Source organism: Vigna unguiculata, chromosome 6, assembly GCF_037176805.1.
Source record: "Vigna unguiculata cultivar grain cowpea cultivar isolate G323 ecotype 2 chromosome 6, ASM3717680v1, whole genome shotgun sequence".
NCBI classification, from domain to species: Eukaryota; Viridiplantae; Streptophyta; class Magnoliopsida; order Fabales; family Fabaceae; genus Vigna; species Vigna unguiculata.
Genome location: NC_140797.1, coordinates 46,607,848 through 46,624,722, shown reverse-complemented (window position 1 = coordinate 46,624,722; position 16,875 = coordinate 46,607,848). Strand labels below are relative to the sequence as shown.

At 34.0% G+C, this 16,875-nt stretch overlaps 1 protein-coding gene across 2 annotated transcripts; it reads right to left on the bottom strand.

Moving 5' to 3' along the window:
- Nucleotides 1–6,718: 6,718 nt before the first annotated feature.
- On the bottom strand, nt 6,719–12,295 carry LOC114187969 (auxin response factor 3-like). 2 transcript variants are annotated; one of them, XM_028076423.2, is made up of 11 exons: nt 11,682–12,295; nt 11,291–11,347; nt 10,754–10,936; nt 10,563–10,647; nt 10,382–10,472; nt 10,142–10,306; nt 9,550–9,669; nt 9,382–9,457; nt 8,112–8,280; nt 7,106–8,025; nt 6,719–7,016 (listed from the first exon to the last, which is right to left on the bottom strand). In XM_028076423.2, exons 1-11 carry the CDS (start codon nt 12,012–12,014, stop codon nt 6,999–7,001), a joined length of 2,217 nt encoding a protein of 738 aa, XP_027932224.2. In that variant the 5' UTR covers nt 12,015–12,295; the 3' UTR covers nt 6,719–6,998. The 2 variants fall into 2 exon arrangements, with proteins under 2 accessions (XP_027932224.2, XP_027932225.2); XM_028076424.2 differs by having other exon boundaries at nt 7,106–8,022; nt 11,682–12,293.
- Between the last annotated feature and the right edge of the window lie 4,580 nt (nt 12,296–16,875).

The window sequence follows — 16,875 nt, the reverse complement described above, 5'->3', positions numbered from 1 at the left end:
CATTGAATTGAGAGAAAAATATGGTAAGTGGAACAATTAAAAAGTGATGAAATGATTGATGGTGGTGAAATCATATATTTTGGTGAGGGGAGCAATAATTTAGTAAAATATAGTTTTTTTTATTCAAATGGTAATTGCATAAACAGGGGTGACGTGGCACCGTCCAGAGACACATCTTGAGGGGCTGTAATATAATAGTGCATAAGAGTGAGAAGCATTGTTGTAGTGAGTGAGACACAGTAAAGGACGGTGCAGCGAAAACGACAACGTTGCGATGACGTCGTTATCCATTTGAAGGAACTCCATTGGCTGGCCACGTGCTTGTGGGAAGCACAACCATCTTCACCGTCCATATGTTCAGGAGCTGTCGTTTTTTCCAATCTGAGTGTTCCGAGTGAGCGAGTGTGGGTGGTTCAGTCCCACTACACGTTTTTCTTGAGTTTTTTCATTTTTTAATACAATAATAATATTATAAAATGGTCTCTCACAGGTGGTTGACTAGATAAGATTCATTTCTCATTCACAAAACATTAAATCAAACCCATCAATTACAACGTGTTATGGGGTCCTGAACTCAAACACTCTGTTACCCATCCACTTTTGTCATAAATTTTACTTTCTATTTCACTTTCTAAACTTTTGTTACCCATCAGTTTTTGTTTATTTTTTTCCCTCTAAATGAGATACATCCTTGGAGATGAATCTAACACAAAAAAGAAACATGCTGGATTAAGTCGTGTGTATAAACATTTTATTAGGTACATCGTGTTCTGTCGACGTCTTTTAATTCAGAATTGAACGTGATTTTTGTTTGGACTAGTTTGCACATGCACTTTATGTATACCTCTTTACCTTGTCCCATTCAATGTATATACACATCTTGCTGTTTGCGAATTAAGTACGGGTTTAGAATTACAAAGTCATTTATACCGAGGTAGTGCTAGATTTAACAATAGAATTCAATTCTTCATATTTAAAAACGAAATGTATGTCTTTTCTTTTAATGAAGTTACGTGTTTTTTTTTTCACACAGTTTCATGGTTAAAATTAAATCATCGAAAAGGTTAAGAATGATGGTAGAGAGGATTGTGGATAAGGTGTTTGACAGGTAAGTAATAGCATTTTGTGTAATGAACTACTAGTCTTCAAAATATGTATATGCATCTCCATCGTTATGACATTAAAATAAGCAAACAACCAATATTGGATGATGGTGGAGGTGGACAGTGATGCCTTCAAAAGATTCTCATGGGAACAAGACCGTTCAGGTTTCTGGCAGATGTAATATAGTACTTCCGTAGTCACTGAGGTTAGAAACTTTAGGACACAAGGATTATTTTTTTAAAATTATACGATTATTCGAGTTATGAAGATATATTATTTTCTACGAATTCCAACAAAAAAAAAGCAATTTTTTTTTTCCAAAAAAGAAGGATACTTTGAATGCAGTGTTGGGCATTATTGAGCTTAGACAGCTTGTGAAGTATTAATATGTTATTGAATTCAACGTTGAGCATTGTTTTACCACCTAGAGACATTCACATTCTGTTTTTTCTAATTATAACTTGAAGGCAACTCAACTTTCGGATATTTCCTTGCAGGAGCAAAAGATTCCTATTTTATACACAATGGCAAAAATAAGCAAACACTAGATTTTCGGTATATTTATAATTTGTCAGAAAAAGGTAGTATTCTATTTTCCTTTTGTAATAAACACCCGCGCCCACCAAAAAGGAAAATAATGGAACCCGAAGCAACTAATATACATCTCTATTTAGTCTAAAGTAGATGCATATTAATTATTTATACCTATACCATTACATTGTGTGCATGTTACACGCCTATTGTGACCATTCCACCCTTCACTCTATACCACATTTATTTGAATATTCAAATTCAAAGAAAAAAAAGATACAATAATTACGTATTGATTATTTTTGAACCTTCAAAGCTATACAATACAAGTGTAGAGTGTATGCATAAATATCCATTATTTTTTGACAATTGCAGAGTGAGAAATGCAAAGGTGGCACATAGCCAGCAATTGAAAAGCGTCGAAACAAAAGAAAACAAAATAAAATAAAATACGTCTATATATGGATTTCATGGTTTATGACTTATCTTCTCCATAGTCACTTTCGCCCCATGAAAGGTTAAAACCATGTACTCCATCAACTACCATAGTTTTTATTATATAGAATCTTGAGAGGGACCACACGATCCAGTATCCACATTATTCCACACTTCCTTTGTACGCAAAATTTGACTTTCCAATGGTTTTAGATGTGTATTGGGTAATCACTAAAATATTCACCAATCAATCGCCCACACAAATCATCTCCCACACACTCTCCACATTTTATGCACGTCATTTTAATGGACCCTTGCAACGTAAGTAGTGACGAAACTCTCACCTTATACGTCTAATATTTTACTACTCCAAACCCAAACTTATATAAATCATATATAATACCATTCCTATCACTATACACGTACTTTTCACGACTCTTTTTTATTCATTTATATAACAATGTTTTCGTTTCTCGTACTTCATTTGGCAAATTCAACAAGTAGAGAGAAATGTGTGAGATTATGAACTTCAACCAGATTCGTGTTCTATTGCTGTTTTAAATTTGAAACAAAAAGATGTATTTTTTTTTTTTCATACTAAGAAAGTAGTTGAGTTTACAAGTTGATTTGGTACCATGATATACTTCTTCTCCACTACTGTATAGCTTATTTATAAATTATTTTATATTTTAGTGTCAGTTAAAAAATTGACCCGAAAAGAACTTTACTCTCTTGTCCTGTTAGACAATTTGGTATAATTCTAATATCCGAAAAGAGAAGGAGAAGATGGTTTTCTCTTCCTTAGATATTTGTTATTTTATTTATTAAAACTTATATCCGTTACATTTATAAGTAAACCTGCTGATACTTCATCCGGTCTTCATTTTTAAAAGAATCAAATAAAAAGTTTGACTTGATCCTCTTTTCTAAAAACCAATCCATAAGGTTTCATGCATTAAATATTTCCTTATAAAATGTTTTAATCAAAGGAAGAAGTTGTTTTAATCGGTAGCAGTAACCCTGTGAGTGAGACTTCTGATATGCTCAGAGACAAAATTTCTAATGTTAAAAGAAGTTTAGATAGATGATGGGCCTGTCCAATTGGAGCCTAAAAGCAGGTCATCCAAGGGGATTTCTTCCGGCATCCCCATGTTTTCTTCCTGCAACCCCACAGTCTTGATGAAATGACTTAGTTACCCTTGTTACAAATTTGCACTCCTAATTGTCTCCAAATTTGTATTATAGATTGTGCAATTCAAATGTAAATTTGTATTACGGATGGTATAATCTAAAATATCTTGTTCTATTAATTACAGAAGGGGTATAATTGGAATTTTAAAAAGTATGGGGTGGGAAAGAAAACATGGGGGTGCAGAAATAAATTATGGTCATCCAAACCAGAAAAAGCGGTCACTGGGTCTGATAGGGAAAAGTCCCTTTAATCATCTGGGATTTGTCATGTCATGACTGTCCAAACACATGTATGTTATAATGCTTTATAGCTTTGTTCCCACCAATAAAAGCACCTATACAACATAAAACCGAATACCACTTATTATTATATCCAAAAAGTGCCATGGCCAAGAAAAAGGACTTACCATTAGAGGGGTGTGGAATGCTGCAGAAGGAAAAAGAGAGAAAACAAAATGCAAGTTCTTTGAGCATAATTATCTAGTTTAATTGTTACCATTTGAATTGAAGAATATATGTACAGAGTGTGCTCACAGAATGCAATTATATTTCTGATGAATTTTTGGCACTGCAAAACGAGAATGGATGATATAATATTGAGTCGCTTTCATTGAAGTCATGGTGGGTAGTGTCAGTACCTTAATCCCACTACCACTCTGAAATCTTTCTCCAGAGCCCCTTTTGTATACTTTTGGAAGTCAAAGTTACTTCCTTCTGCAAAATGGGCATGGGATAACAGTATATATAGGAACCAATGTAATAAATTAGATTTTTCATTATATGAACACAAACTTGTTTATCAGACATTTTGCATTACCATGATGAATCCATGACTAAAAGTGAGGTAATCAACCCTGGAGACAGATTATGAAATTGTCTCAGAAAATGCACTCAACAAAGACTGTGGGAGATTGATTAATTATTAGCCAAAAAAAAAAATGACTTATGTAGGAAGTAGATAGGTTTTGGTAATTAAAATAAATGGATTACATAATTTATTTATTTTTATATATTTCTCATACTTTAACAACCTTATCTCTCTAGCCTCTAAGAAGACATCTATATTTTAAAGGCCATAAATACTTTAGCATTTATGGTAAGAATGAGAAATTTGACTAGAGGTAAAAACATGAGGAAAAAAAGGGATATCAGTGCAACATTAATTACATGTGGTCCTGTATATCGAAAAAAAGATTAATGACATATGGTCCCAAGTCCCAACTGAAAGTTAAGAATGTCATTTTTTAGGAAGTAAATCACCTTTCTCATCTCTATGTTGTCCCAAAAATAACTTGACATGTGACATTTTTCTTTTCTATACTATCTAACCCAACAGTTATGTTTTTACGAAGGTTTGGCACTTCGTGTGTGGCAGCATATAAGACGGTTTTTTTCTGGAGCAATGGAACGTTGAGTTGTTGGCAATTAGAGATGTTGGAAGGTTTGCTGTTTTTGACCAGAATTGTTACGTTCACTTTCTTTTACTTTTCGTTTCATAAACTTTAAGGTAAGTAAATTATGTCACTTTAAAGTTGAAAGTGATGGCTTGAAGAAGCTCTGTAACCAAGACTTTATCTTATTGGAGTCAGATTTTTCATTTGTTACGACACAGAAAAGGAAAAAAGGTTTGGACTCGAAAATAAAAACTACTAAATATCATCAAACATCATAAGTGCAATTATATTTAAATAAAGTTTAACTAATATATTAAACCGATTTTTATATTTGGTCCATTTTTTTTTTACAAAGGCTCACTCAGAAAATTTCTAACAACACATACACAAAATGCTAGCGAGTTACATCAACAATGGCAAATTTAAGCATGCAGAATCGAAACTAACGAATCAGAATTCGTAAACTTACTAAAAACAAGAGAATCCAAAGCCAATATCTTAAGAAACTCATTTGGAAATGAGTTCGAAGGTATATAGAGAAAATAATGACGTATGGGGGAGACAGTAGATAATAAAAAGCCAGCTGGACATGTTTTAATTAATATATTGAATTATTGAATATATGAAAGTAGACAAAATATTATTCAATACACATCAATAAGATGTTAACAAAAGTGGAAAAAAATATTTACGCGACCTTGTTCTAGAAGTTCATATTTTTATCGTTTGGGTTTTCATTTGGGATTTGACTAAGTTTCCGTATTTCTTGTGCAACACGAGTGATTAACTTTTGTTTGCAAGGAACACGAGTCTTCTATCGAATTTTGTCAAAACCAAAACCAAATTCGAAAAAAAAAAGATTATGGTTAATTAAAAAAAAAAGGACATACATGAAAGTTATTCTGGTATGTTTCTGTTAGCATTTATAAGTTTACATATTGAAATCCATTAATAAATTTTATGAAATTAATTCTTTCGCCCAGTTTGAAATGACAATTATTGTTTGATCGTCATGTACAGTTTTAACATTTATTCACATCCTAATATGTAAAGAGAACAATAAAAAAACACTATTATTAGTAATGAAATGAATGATCCAGTTTTAAATGAAACAATAAAGAGTTACTTCTCTTCAATATACAATTATTTTATGATAAAATTTTGTATAAACTTTTCTCACCTTTTCAATTTACATTAAAAAAAATTTAACTTTGGTTGCAATCAACCTAAATTAAAATAAGTAAATAAAATAAAAATTATATCATTACAAATAAAAAAACTAGTGCCAGTAAACAAGCCCCTAGGTGTTTAATACACACTAAAACTAGTTTAGAAGCACAAGTGTACCTTAAATTTAAAGAAAAAAAAACCTAAAATTGTACTTCAACCCGTGCACCAATTTGGGGAAATAATTAAAATTAATTAATTAAAATAATATTTTGTAGCACAAATTCCTCAATTTAAAAAATGCAAATTTATATTTGAAAACAAGACCATTTTTAAATTAATAATCTTTAATTGCTTTTATAAGTGTTTTCATGCTAAATGGTAATAAAATTTAGAGATGAAATAGTTCCAAGCATAAGGTTATACAATGAAATACTTCTGAGAAGTTTTAATTTACCAAGAGTATATTGCTTTCGGTATAAAATTTACATTTTTTAATATATCACTTGAGTTTGACCAATTCTACTTTCAAACACAATTTCATCAACCATTCTACGAGAAAAACTACTATCTAGTCAAATACCAGCACTGAAGATTTCCACAAATATACGAGATAAATTAATCAGAGTGATGTGTTTGGTCCATGGCTATGATCCACCTGTAACCAAAGACTTCCCTGTCACTAAAAAAGTGTTGTTTTTGGACTTTGAGAGGAAATAGGATTTTGACCCAATTAGCATTCCGCAACTTGGTTTTTTGCAGTGACCAGAAATCACTGACAAGTACCGGTTGAAGAAAGTTCCACTTACTGTTTCGAGACGTTTAAGGATGCATACCCTTTTCCATATGAAAGTTGAACATCTTGATAAAGATGTTTAATAAATACATTCAAAGGGTTGGATAAAGATGCATAGTATTACCACAATAGTTTTTACTCGAGTAGCATTCTCGTACAGGTCACATTGCCTATGCACAAACCATAAATACACAAGTACTTCAACTTTGGTCATAGCCAACATTAGGTAAAATTAACTAAATCAAGCAAACAACAATTTTCCTCGTCACTGAAATCCAAGGATATTATAACAAAGCACATAACCAGAGCAAAACAATGGACCAACTCTTCAGCTTATCAATTCCAGTGAGTCATATTAGCTGACACACATGATTCTAAGTTCAATACTGCAACACACCCTGCATAGAGTAGGAAGAATTATCCACAGACAGTGAAGCATTAGATGAACAATTACATCATGCATGGAAAAGATTCATAGATCAGTTACCTTTGTGCAGTTACTTCCAACCGCCTTGCTCTGCAGTGCCCTGCTGGGATGAAACTCATCTTCAACAATTCTAGTAAAGGAAGGTCCAGCATTCATTGGTAAAGTGATGGTAGAGGCATCAACCTCTTTGGTTGCAACATGTGTGTCCTCAGTCAATGAAAAACCAAAGAGTCTACAACTACTTTTACATGAGGAAACCAACTCTTGATTGTTTCTCAATGCTGACACAGAATTGTGTGACTGTGAACTCCCCAGCTGATTACGAACATCAAACATACCTAAAGAACTAGCCCTTTCTGGAGCTCGCCTAGAGAAAGCAAGATCATCAGATGGGGGAGATGCAAATGTTCTAGCTTTCACTTCAGATGCACATAAACCTTGGTACATCTTACTATGTTTCTTAGTATTATAATCACTGTTAGAAACTGGATTAACTGCTTGCTGGAACATTAACACGGATGATGGAGATGACACCTGTGAAGGTGTAACAGATGCATGCAAATGCGGAGCATTGTCATGCATCTGCACAGACCACCCATTTCTGGAGTTAAGCAACTGATAACCATCAAAATGTCCAAAGCGACCATTAGCTCGAGCCTCCTCTATTGACAGTGCTCTTCCATATGGTTGGCTTGGAAGAATTTCTTGACCTTGCAAGACCTTCTGGAACCGGAAAGATTCACTAAAGCCTGTGCCATTGCAGGAAAAATCAGATGCTGCATGCGGCATCCTGATGTTATTTCCTGTTGGAGGAATCCCAGGACAGTTTGGACCTATATAGTACCTCCCTAAGTCGTATAACCGAGGAGTCTGAGCATTAATACCATCAAAGGGAGGATTAACACCCAAAATTTCTTGACCTTGCAAGACCTTCCGGAACCTTAATGATTCCCCAAAGTCTGATGTTCCAATCCCATCTGCTGAGTAACAAATTATCAATGTTATTGCATCGAGAAACATGCCTCAACTATACTTGTCTTTCAAGAAAATTGGTCTAGTGACTTACTGGGAGAAGGAAATTCCATCTTCGTTGAAGTCATTCCAATCCTGGTCCTCTTCAAACCAGCTGCCATCATGTTGCTGGAACTTGAAGCACTTGAAGCAGAACCAGATGGCTCAATTTCCCATGGGGAAACCCTATTGTGCCTAGCAGCTTCCATGTCATCCCACCTTACCTGTATAAAACATTAAGAACAAATGGCTCAAATCAATTATATTCTACTATAGAAATGACTTTGCTTAACAAATCATAATCAACAATGGGGTAGTGACAGCGCAACCCGCGGTTGTGTCCATTATGAATGATGAGAACATTCAAATCTTTTGAGATCTAACAAATTGACATACAAAAAAAAAAGGAATACTCGAGATTTATGCAGAAACAAGTTTAAGAACAATATCAATCATTGACCTGCAATATACAGATATGTTGTTAGCAGTAGGCAGATGAAAATTAACGAACCACTCGAGTTATTAGTATTGAAAGACAAACCAACTTTGGCTGTGACGGATTCATATCAAACATGTATTCCACCACTAGGCATGGAACGCTAATGAAAATTTATATACCATAAAGAATGAATTATGGCTGAAAAAAGAGATAGTTAAATTATCATTTACAATTCAAATTTCAAAAGATAATTGTCAAGCTGATAGCCAGAACAAAGGCAGCACAATAAAAGGGCTGGGGGAGACTACTCAATACATTCATGAGTAATGTAAATAAATCTAAGTGTATTGTTTCTTCTAAAGTTGTCATTTAATAGAGAAAAATATGTTCAAAGGCAGAACCATGGAAGTTCTTACATCCTGTAGAGCAATATCCATCCATGAAAGTTTTTACAAACCCAATTCATCCATGAAACAAATGTGTAATATCCATCAATAAAATGAAAATCATCAAATAAAGACAGATGGAACAATAAAGGAGTTGATATTAGTTTAAAGCTTCTTCAGGAAAAAGAAAAGGAAAAAGGTAACGAAACAAAAATAAGAAAACTGTCAGTTATGGAGAGGAAAATGAAATCAAATGTAGTACTTCTTCTACCTTGCTCACTCATATGTCCAAAACAAATGTGAAAAACTCAATAATGTAGACGTGCAGGACTAATGTAGTCTATAGAGAACCACCAGCCGAAAATCCCATGAGTATAGACTTAATACTTAGAGATGACAAAAAACATCACAATATTAAGCCTTAAAGCTAACAACACACAATCACGTGTACATGAACAATAACAAAATTAAAGAAAGACATAAGAGCAAAGCTGACATACCAGTAGGCATCTCCATTTTGATCCAGGCCATCTGACAGGATCAACATCACTGATTCCAGCAATTAATCCAGTAAATCTGTTCGATAGAAATTAGATCAAGACCAGCTATTGACAGGTAATCAATAAGTAGCATGATGAACTCGTATTATAGTTGATAATTTGACAAACCTCCGCTCTGCAGCATCTTCGGTTTCAAAACGCATCCTGAACCTCATTCCAACTAAATAAGAACAATCAAGACTCTTTAAGAATTTGTGAACAGGTATGATGAATTCTGAAGAGCTAAACCTGCAAAGGAACAGCAAAAATTATGGAAGACATTCTTTAGAGAGATTGGAAGAAAACCGACAGAGAATGATAGAATCAGTAATTTTAAAGAAATGACATTCCTAAAGAATAGCTCCAGCCAAAACCTTTCAGTGCATGGAACAAGTGAACTGTTAGTTTTTACTTTAATCTTATTAAAAAATACAAAGGATGCATGGAAATTTTAAAGTATTAAAATATTCAATAACCAATAGGAATTTCAAGGAAATTAAATGCAGGTATTTTGTTTCTATTAAACCAAATCTCCTTTCTAGCACCTTAAAATAGAAGAGCTGAGGTGAATCGGGAAATTCACCATTAGATATTGTAATGAAACTCCATCCCAATCTAATACCAACATAAAACACTCCACAAATGCATATAGAACTGAAGTATTTACAGATTCCCTTGACTAGCTCCTGGGAAAAGTACAAGTGACTTGATAGAAAAATACCTTGGATTGTAGCAAACACTAAAAGCACATCTTGCAGATAATGCATTAACAACATCCATGAAAGTTCCAGGATTCAATTGCTGACCAGTAGGAACTGCAAAGGAACCAGAACCTTTCAACTGGGCTGCCCTACGAATCCCTAATCTCAGTTCTCCATCGTCGCCCCTAATATATATTATAAAATGTTAGTTGTGGCTAGGAATACAAGTTCATATTAGATACAAATTCAGGTCATGATACCTAAGAAACAACACAGCATCTCCAGAAACAAGCTTCTTTTTGTTCACAAATGCACTCCACCCAGTAGTTAGCAAATGCCTGCGTGGCTGGCCTGTTCATTTGCATAATGATAAAAAATAAAAACCCCAACTGAAAAGTGTTCAACATGCTATGCACACTAGTATGTTAACAAGTGACATACCCCTGTATATATGACGAAACCTCCATTCCAGGCCATGAAGATCCTTAGCCACGAGCTCCTGTGAAGGTCTCTGTTGACTGTAATCCTAAAAATAACAGTAGAGTACAAAATCAAAATGCTACCACAAAATACATACAAAAACAAGCTGCAAAACTCTTGGGCACAAACAATGCATTGTAATTCGTAATTACCAGAGGAGGAAAGCAATCTTCAGCCGCTCGGCGAGGCACTGAAAATCCACCATGAGTGCTGGTGTCTGAAGCTGTGAGAGTCTTGCAGAACATATGGGGAGTTGTTGACTTCACCATAGCTTCAGTGTCCTCCTCTTCCCCGTCAGCTTCAATTTCGCCTTCACGCAAACTTTGCTCCACTTGCTGTAACGAAATGCCGAGTTCAAGCATAATTAAAATTAAAATCAGCCAATAAAGACACTCCATTCGCTTAATAATAAAATAACACCATATCTTATCATAACAAAAGGGCCAGTAACATGGACTCGGAAGTAAAGCAAAACAGAACAATGTGTTAACCACATAGTGTGCTTTTTCCTCCCTTGGCTTCCAGAGCTATGACATTTTACTCAATCAAACAAAATCACCATAACTAGCTTGCTTAGTCAAATTTTATCTGACCCGAAAGACTAGGACAGATTGAGATGCCTTTCTTTCTGCAAGCTTCCCAGACCCAAACTGCACCTAAGTAAAATCAACATCATAAAGAAACCTCACCTCACTTTCAGGAACCAACAACACTTGGCAATATACTTCATCGCTCCCTTCCTCTGCCTGCCCAGAAAAAAGCACCATATTTCATTAAAATATATGTGTAAAACAAAAAACAGACCACCCCATATTTCCCTTTTTCAGATGACTCATCCAAAGGAACCAAAACCAGAGAGAAAACTAAAGGGGTCGCTCCTTCATTCGTAAATCGTTGAACTAGACAAGGAAAAACATCGACTTTATCAGCAAGCAGACAAACAGAAACCCAGATAGAAACCCCCATAAAGAAACCAAATTCAAGAAAAGGGAAAAAGGAACAAAAACTCCTTAGCCGACACATTGGTTTTGTTTTGTCCGATGAAGGGTAAAAAAGTGACGAACCGAAGCACACACTTACATGGAGCTTGACATCAAGAACACGACAGAACACATGGGGTGGGATATCATAAGCAGTGACCGGAAAATCCTGAACATGCTCAAAGTGTCCCTGTGGCAAGTACACAACAACACTTCCTTTCTTGGGCAGAGAGATCAAAGGACCCGCACACGCGTGCCACAGTTCCAAGCAGACGGAAGAAGGAGGAGGAGGCGGAGGAGGAGGAGGACCAACGAGGGTTGAAGCAGAAGTGCTTATCCCCGAGTGAGAAGAAGAAGACGAAGCAGCAGAAGAAGAAGAAGCAGATAATGGAGCTTCATCATCCTCGGTGGTGTTCAGATCGATCAACCCCATAGGAAGAAAGCGGTGTTTGCAATGTTAAGAAATGTAAGAAGTGAAGGGGAGGAGGGGGAGATTTCAATGAATGGTCTCATGCCTGCTGCAGCATTTTCAGAGAGCGTGAGGTGTAGTTGAGTAACTTTGGCATTGCTAAAAGAGGGTGTGACCCAATACTCCAAAAAGAAAGAGACCCTCTTTCTCTGTCCTCTCTCTCTCTTTCTTTCTCTCTCACTACCCTTTTATGAGTTATCACTCTCTCTGCTATTTTGTTTCTTTTTGGGGTTCTTTTCTTTTACTTTATGTTTTGGCTGGGATGGGAGGTGTGTGTATTTTGGGGTAGCATCAAATCAAGCTTTCAGTGAGATTTAAGTTGGAGTGATATAAAAATGGGAGATTTCCATCCCCATTTGTTTTATTTTATGTGTTTTTTGCCCGTTGTTCTGTGGGGTGAAGCAGGAGCAGTGGTGCAGTTGCCGCTGCTGCAATGCAATGCTATGCTATGCTGAGACTGTTGGGTGTGATGTGTGGCAGAGAGAGAGAGAGATAGAGATAGAGAGAGAAAGAGAAAGAGAAAGAAACAAGGCTAGAAGAAGAAAGACTGTAGTAGTGGTAGTGGGTGAGTTTGTGAGGTTATGTGTGGGTTAAAGGGCAATAAAATATGGGAAGTGAATAAAAAGTATTTAAGAGTGTACGGCATCCCTGTATTTCCGGGCGGATGTCTATTCTGTCCTCTTCTACTTCACCAAATCTCACACCTATCCCTCTCTCTCTCTCTCTCTGCTTAATCTTCTTCACTCTTCAATTTCTCACTCTCCAATCCCTCCCTCTCTTTCAAGACCCCACTATTTTCCCTTATGCAAACCCATTTACTTCCACATCATATCTCACAACTTATATACATCACATGATGCCATCATAAAACATACAACAATCTCATTCTATGAACTTACACTGTTATTGATATAAAATATTTTTCAAGAATTTTGTCAAAATAAAATGAGCATTCGATGTCTCTCCCAGCCGTGATTCTGCATGTTAAAATGACTATTATACAACTCAATAGTTCTACACTCAAATGATTCATGTGATAGCATAAACATGATTTTGTGATTTAAATAAATGTACTATAATTTATTGCAAAAACTTTGTAAGAGATATATTAAAAAAATATTTGAGGAAATAGTTGGTTTAGTAAAATAGTGGCATGAATGTTTTTAGAGATAATTATGTCTTAGTTCCTCAATTTCTTTGTAAAGAGTTAGAATTAGTCTTTTTTGAAATTTTAGTTAAATTTAATTTTTTACTTTATATAAATACATGATTTTTTTTTTATTTACGTGACATTTCAAATATATGTGTCTCGTTTAATACTAAAACAAACATTGTTTAGAGGTCTCTTGTCTCTGTTGAGAGGTCCCCTGGTCACTTGTTGAGAGTTTCCTAAACTCTTAGGTCTCTGGTCACCTACTGAAAGCTCCCTAATGTGTGCTGAGAGGTCCTGGTCAGTTACTGAGAGATTCCTAGTCACTTGCTAAGAGGTCCCTAATCATTTGCTACGAGATCCTTAGTCACTTGTTGAAAGGTCTCTAGTCACTTGTTGAGAGGTCCATGGTCACTTGTCGAGAGGTCCCTAGTCTCTGTTCAGAGGTCCCTCGTCACTTGCTGAAATGTCACTGGTCTCTACTGAAAAGTTCATGGTCACTTGTTGAGAGGTCTGTGGTCACTTACTGAGATGTCACTTGCTAAAAGGTCCACAGTCCTTTTTTAGACGTCCCTGGTATTTGCTGAGAGGTCTCCGGTCACTTGCTGAGAGATATCTGTTTATGCTGAGATGTTCCTAATCTTTGTTGATTGGTCCTACGTCTCAGTGAGAGGTCCTAGGCCACTTGCTGAGAAGTCCCTGATCACTTGCGAGATGTCTCTGATGACTTGTTAAGAGGTTTGTAGTCTATGCTGAGTTGATCACTTCCATAGATCATTGTTTACTTGTTGAGAGGTCCTTGGTCACTTGCTGAAAAATTCTTAATCACTTACAAAGAGATCTTTGATCACTTGCTAAAAAATTTCTAATCACGGTGATTGATTTATGGTGAGAAATCATTAGTCACTTTCTTACAAGTCCCTATTACTATAATGTTAGTATTACTAAATTTGTGATTGACTGTAATCATGAACCTTAACTCGTATTTTATACCAACTAAGTATAACAACTTTAAATATTAATAAATTTCATAATTAAAACTGTAAGAAAAAAAATATTTCATAAAACAAAATTATATCGACAACTTTCACTAATTGTACTAAACCACATCTTCTTTAATTGAATTTTTACAAATAATATTATAGAAATTGAATTTGAAAACAAACTAAAAATAATAACGAATATAAAGTTTGTTTTTTAAAAATATTCAAATTATGAGTGGTTGTTCATTAAGATAAGGCATTTGAATTAAATATAAAAATTGTATTAAATTATTTAAACTTAAAAAAAAATATATATTTCTTTGGAATTAATTTGAATCGGTTTTACAGTCTTATTTTATAATTTTTTATCAATATATGTATTGAACCTCTCTTTTTTGTTTGTAATTATATAACGCTCTCATATTATGATGAACAGTTTAAGACAAATTAAAATAAAATATAAAAACAGAACGAATATTTACACTTATAATAGAGAAATCAAATACCAAACTCGTAAAATATCTTATCATAAGTCTAACAAAACTCACGTAGACCTGTATAATATTATACAAAATTTGAAATATAAATATTAAAATTAATTTTTCTATTTTGATTTCTTACTATGATTTCTTAATTTACTTTAGTTTTTTTCTTCATCAAAAACAATAATTTAACATTCACATCCCAAAAAACAGCTATCTTTTCCACATTATTCGTATGTTAACATACTATCTTAACTCTCTCTCACAAGTATATTGTCAGGAATCAAGTTGGACAAATTATATTCTTTTCCTTACGTATACACTTCTTGTGTATGAGTAAAATAATAAACAGTGTAAAATAATTTAAATAATTGTTTTCAATTTATTTTAAATAGTTTTTAAAGTCTGAAAAAGCAAATAAAACCAAAACAGTTCATTATAAAATATTCAAATTAATAAAAAAATAATTTTAATTAGTTATCAATTTTCTAAATCAGTTTAAAGTTACTTTTGCATTGATTGAAATTCTTAACCGACTTAATGCAAATAAAAGAAAAATGTAACGAGAGGGTATAATAAACTAATATTTTCTTTTAGAAACTAAATATAAATATGGAGTAGCAAATTAACCCACCACATTGGTGGTGATTGACACAGAATCTACTGACAGGTTGAATAATTTAATTCATTCCGTATTACCTCGAATCTAACCAAATTTTATCATTGAGTACATACATATGCGTGCTATTAAAAAAAAGTTACTCTTAAGTGTAGACAGACAATAAAGGGAATACTTTGTGATTATATTATACAAACTAGAAGAAAGAGCATTTGAAAATAGAAGAAATAATAGATTGGATAAAATATGATATTGCTAAGTTGAAAGGGAGAAAATAATTTGGTAAAAAATAAGAGTGAGAGAGCATTGGTGTGGAATATTTGGGTGGTGTTGAGGGTGAATGATTACAGGTGCAAAAAATTGGTCCTATTTGGCATGCTTTGGTAGTTAATGTTGACAATTAACCAAAAAACAGAGACAAGTGAAAGACAAAGGGGTTTTTATATGGAAAGTTGCACAATGGTTTTAAGCATTCATCTTTTGGCTTTTGAAACGCCCACTTGCTTTGTCTGCTCAGGTTTTGACTTTGCCATTAGGGTCTTGTCATCATTATTAGCTGTTTTCTTAGACAAAAAGTAATGACAAAACCAGATCACTCTCCCTAACCAATTCTGCATCCACTAAATTAATCACCACCTTTATAAACCTTTCTACCCTTTCTTCCTTTTATTTTCGTATACCCTAGTTTACATGAATTTTCCTTTATTTTTTTTTTCAGTATTTTGAAATTTCACATCGATTCAATTTATGATATATAAGTAGATATTATTCTCATCTTATAAGTAGGTTTTGTAAAATTAAATTGGGTTTAAAGTTCACTTTTAATATGATATAGAGTCAAATTAAAAACTATCCTAACCAACTAATTTCTTGTCTCACGCATTATAAGATAAATATACCTTGACATCAGGAAGTATTGGAAGTCTTACATTAGAAATAAAACAAATTCATAATATATAAGTGGGTTCAATTCTCACTTTCCCGCTTTTAACATCTCCAACAAACCTTCTTTATTTTCTTCACTATTAATAAACAAATCCTCCAACATTTTCTTGTCTTATGTTTATCAATACCACGGTTCTTTTCTAAAACAACTGCAACAGGACAACATTATTAACATGCCGATGCTTCAAATCTCAGAAGGCTTGAGATAATTGTTGTGTCTTGGAAGCATTAGGTTAGAGAATTTGTTGTCTACTTCACTGAATCATGTTTGTTCAAAGAATTAGTTGCAGTCACCATTGATATAACTTGTTATTCAGATTTCTTCCACTACACGTATAACTTTTTTTGTCAAAATTGTGTGTGATTTAGCAAGGAATGTTTCCGTTATATGGTGAAAAAGAAAATGAAGAAAAGGATCAATTGAGAGAGAAATGGATGATTACCCATATCCACATGACACCATCAAGTGGTTATTGGAATACACAGATACCAAACATTAATTTCAAAAATTATTCCCCTTTTAGTGAAACACTTTATGACACTTGAGTTTTCAGCAAATCATCATCGCAAATAAATAACGGTAACCATGTAAAGAAGATGGTGGAGATGCAATATCATTTCGTAGGTGATAGAAAAAAATATATGG

Bases quoted from the DNA above. Each gene is read 5' to 3' on its own strand.
- LOC114187969 (XM_028076423.2), bottom strand. From the start codon at position 12,014: ATGGGGTTGATCGATCTGAACACCACCGAGGATGATGAAGCTCCATTA. The intron at 10,648-10,753 runs GTAATTACGAAT...TGTTATTTTTAG, and splicing joins AAGATTGCTTTCCTCCTCTG to GATTACAGTCAACAGAGACC. The intron at 9,670-10,141 runs GTATTTTTCTAT...GTTCCTTTGCAG, and splicing joins AGTGTTTGCTACAATCCAAG to GTTTAGCTCTTCAGAATTCA.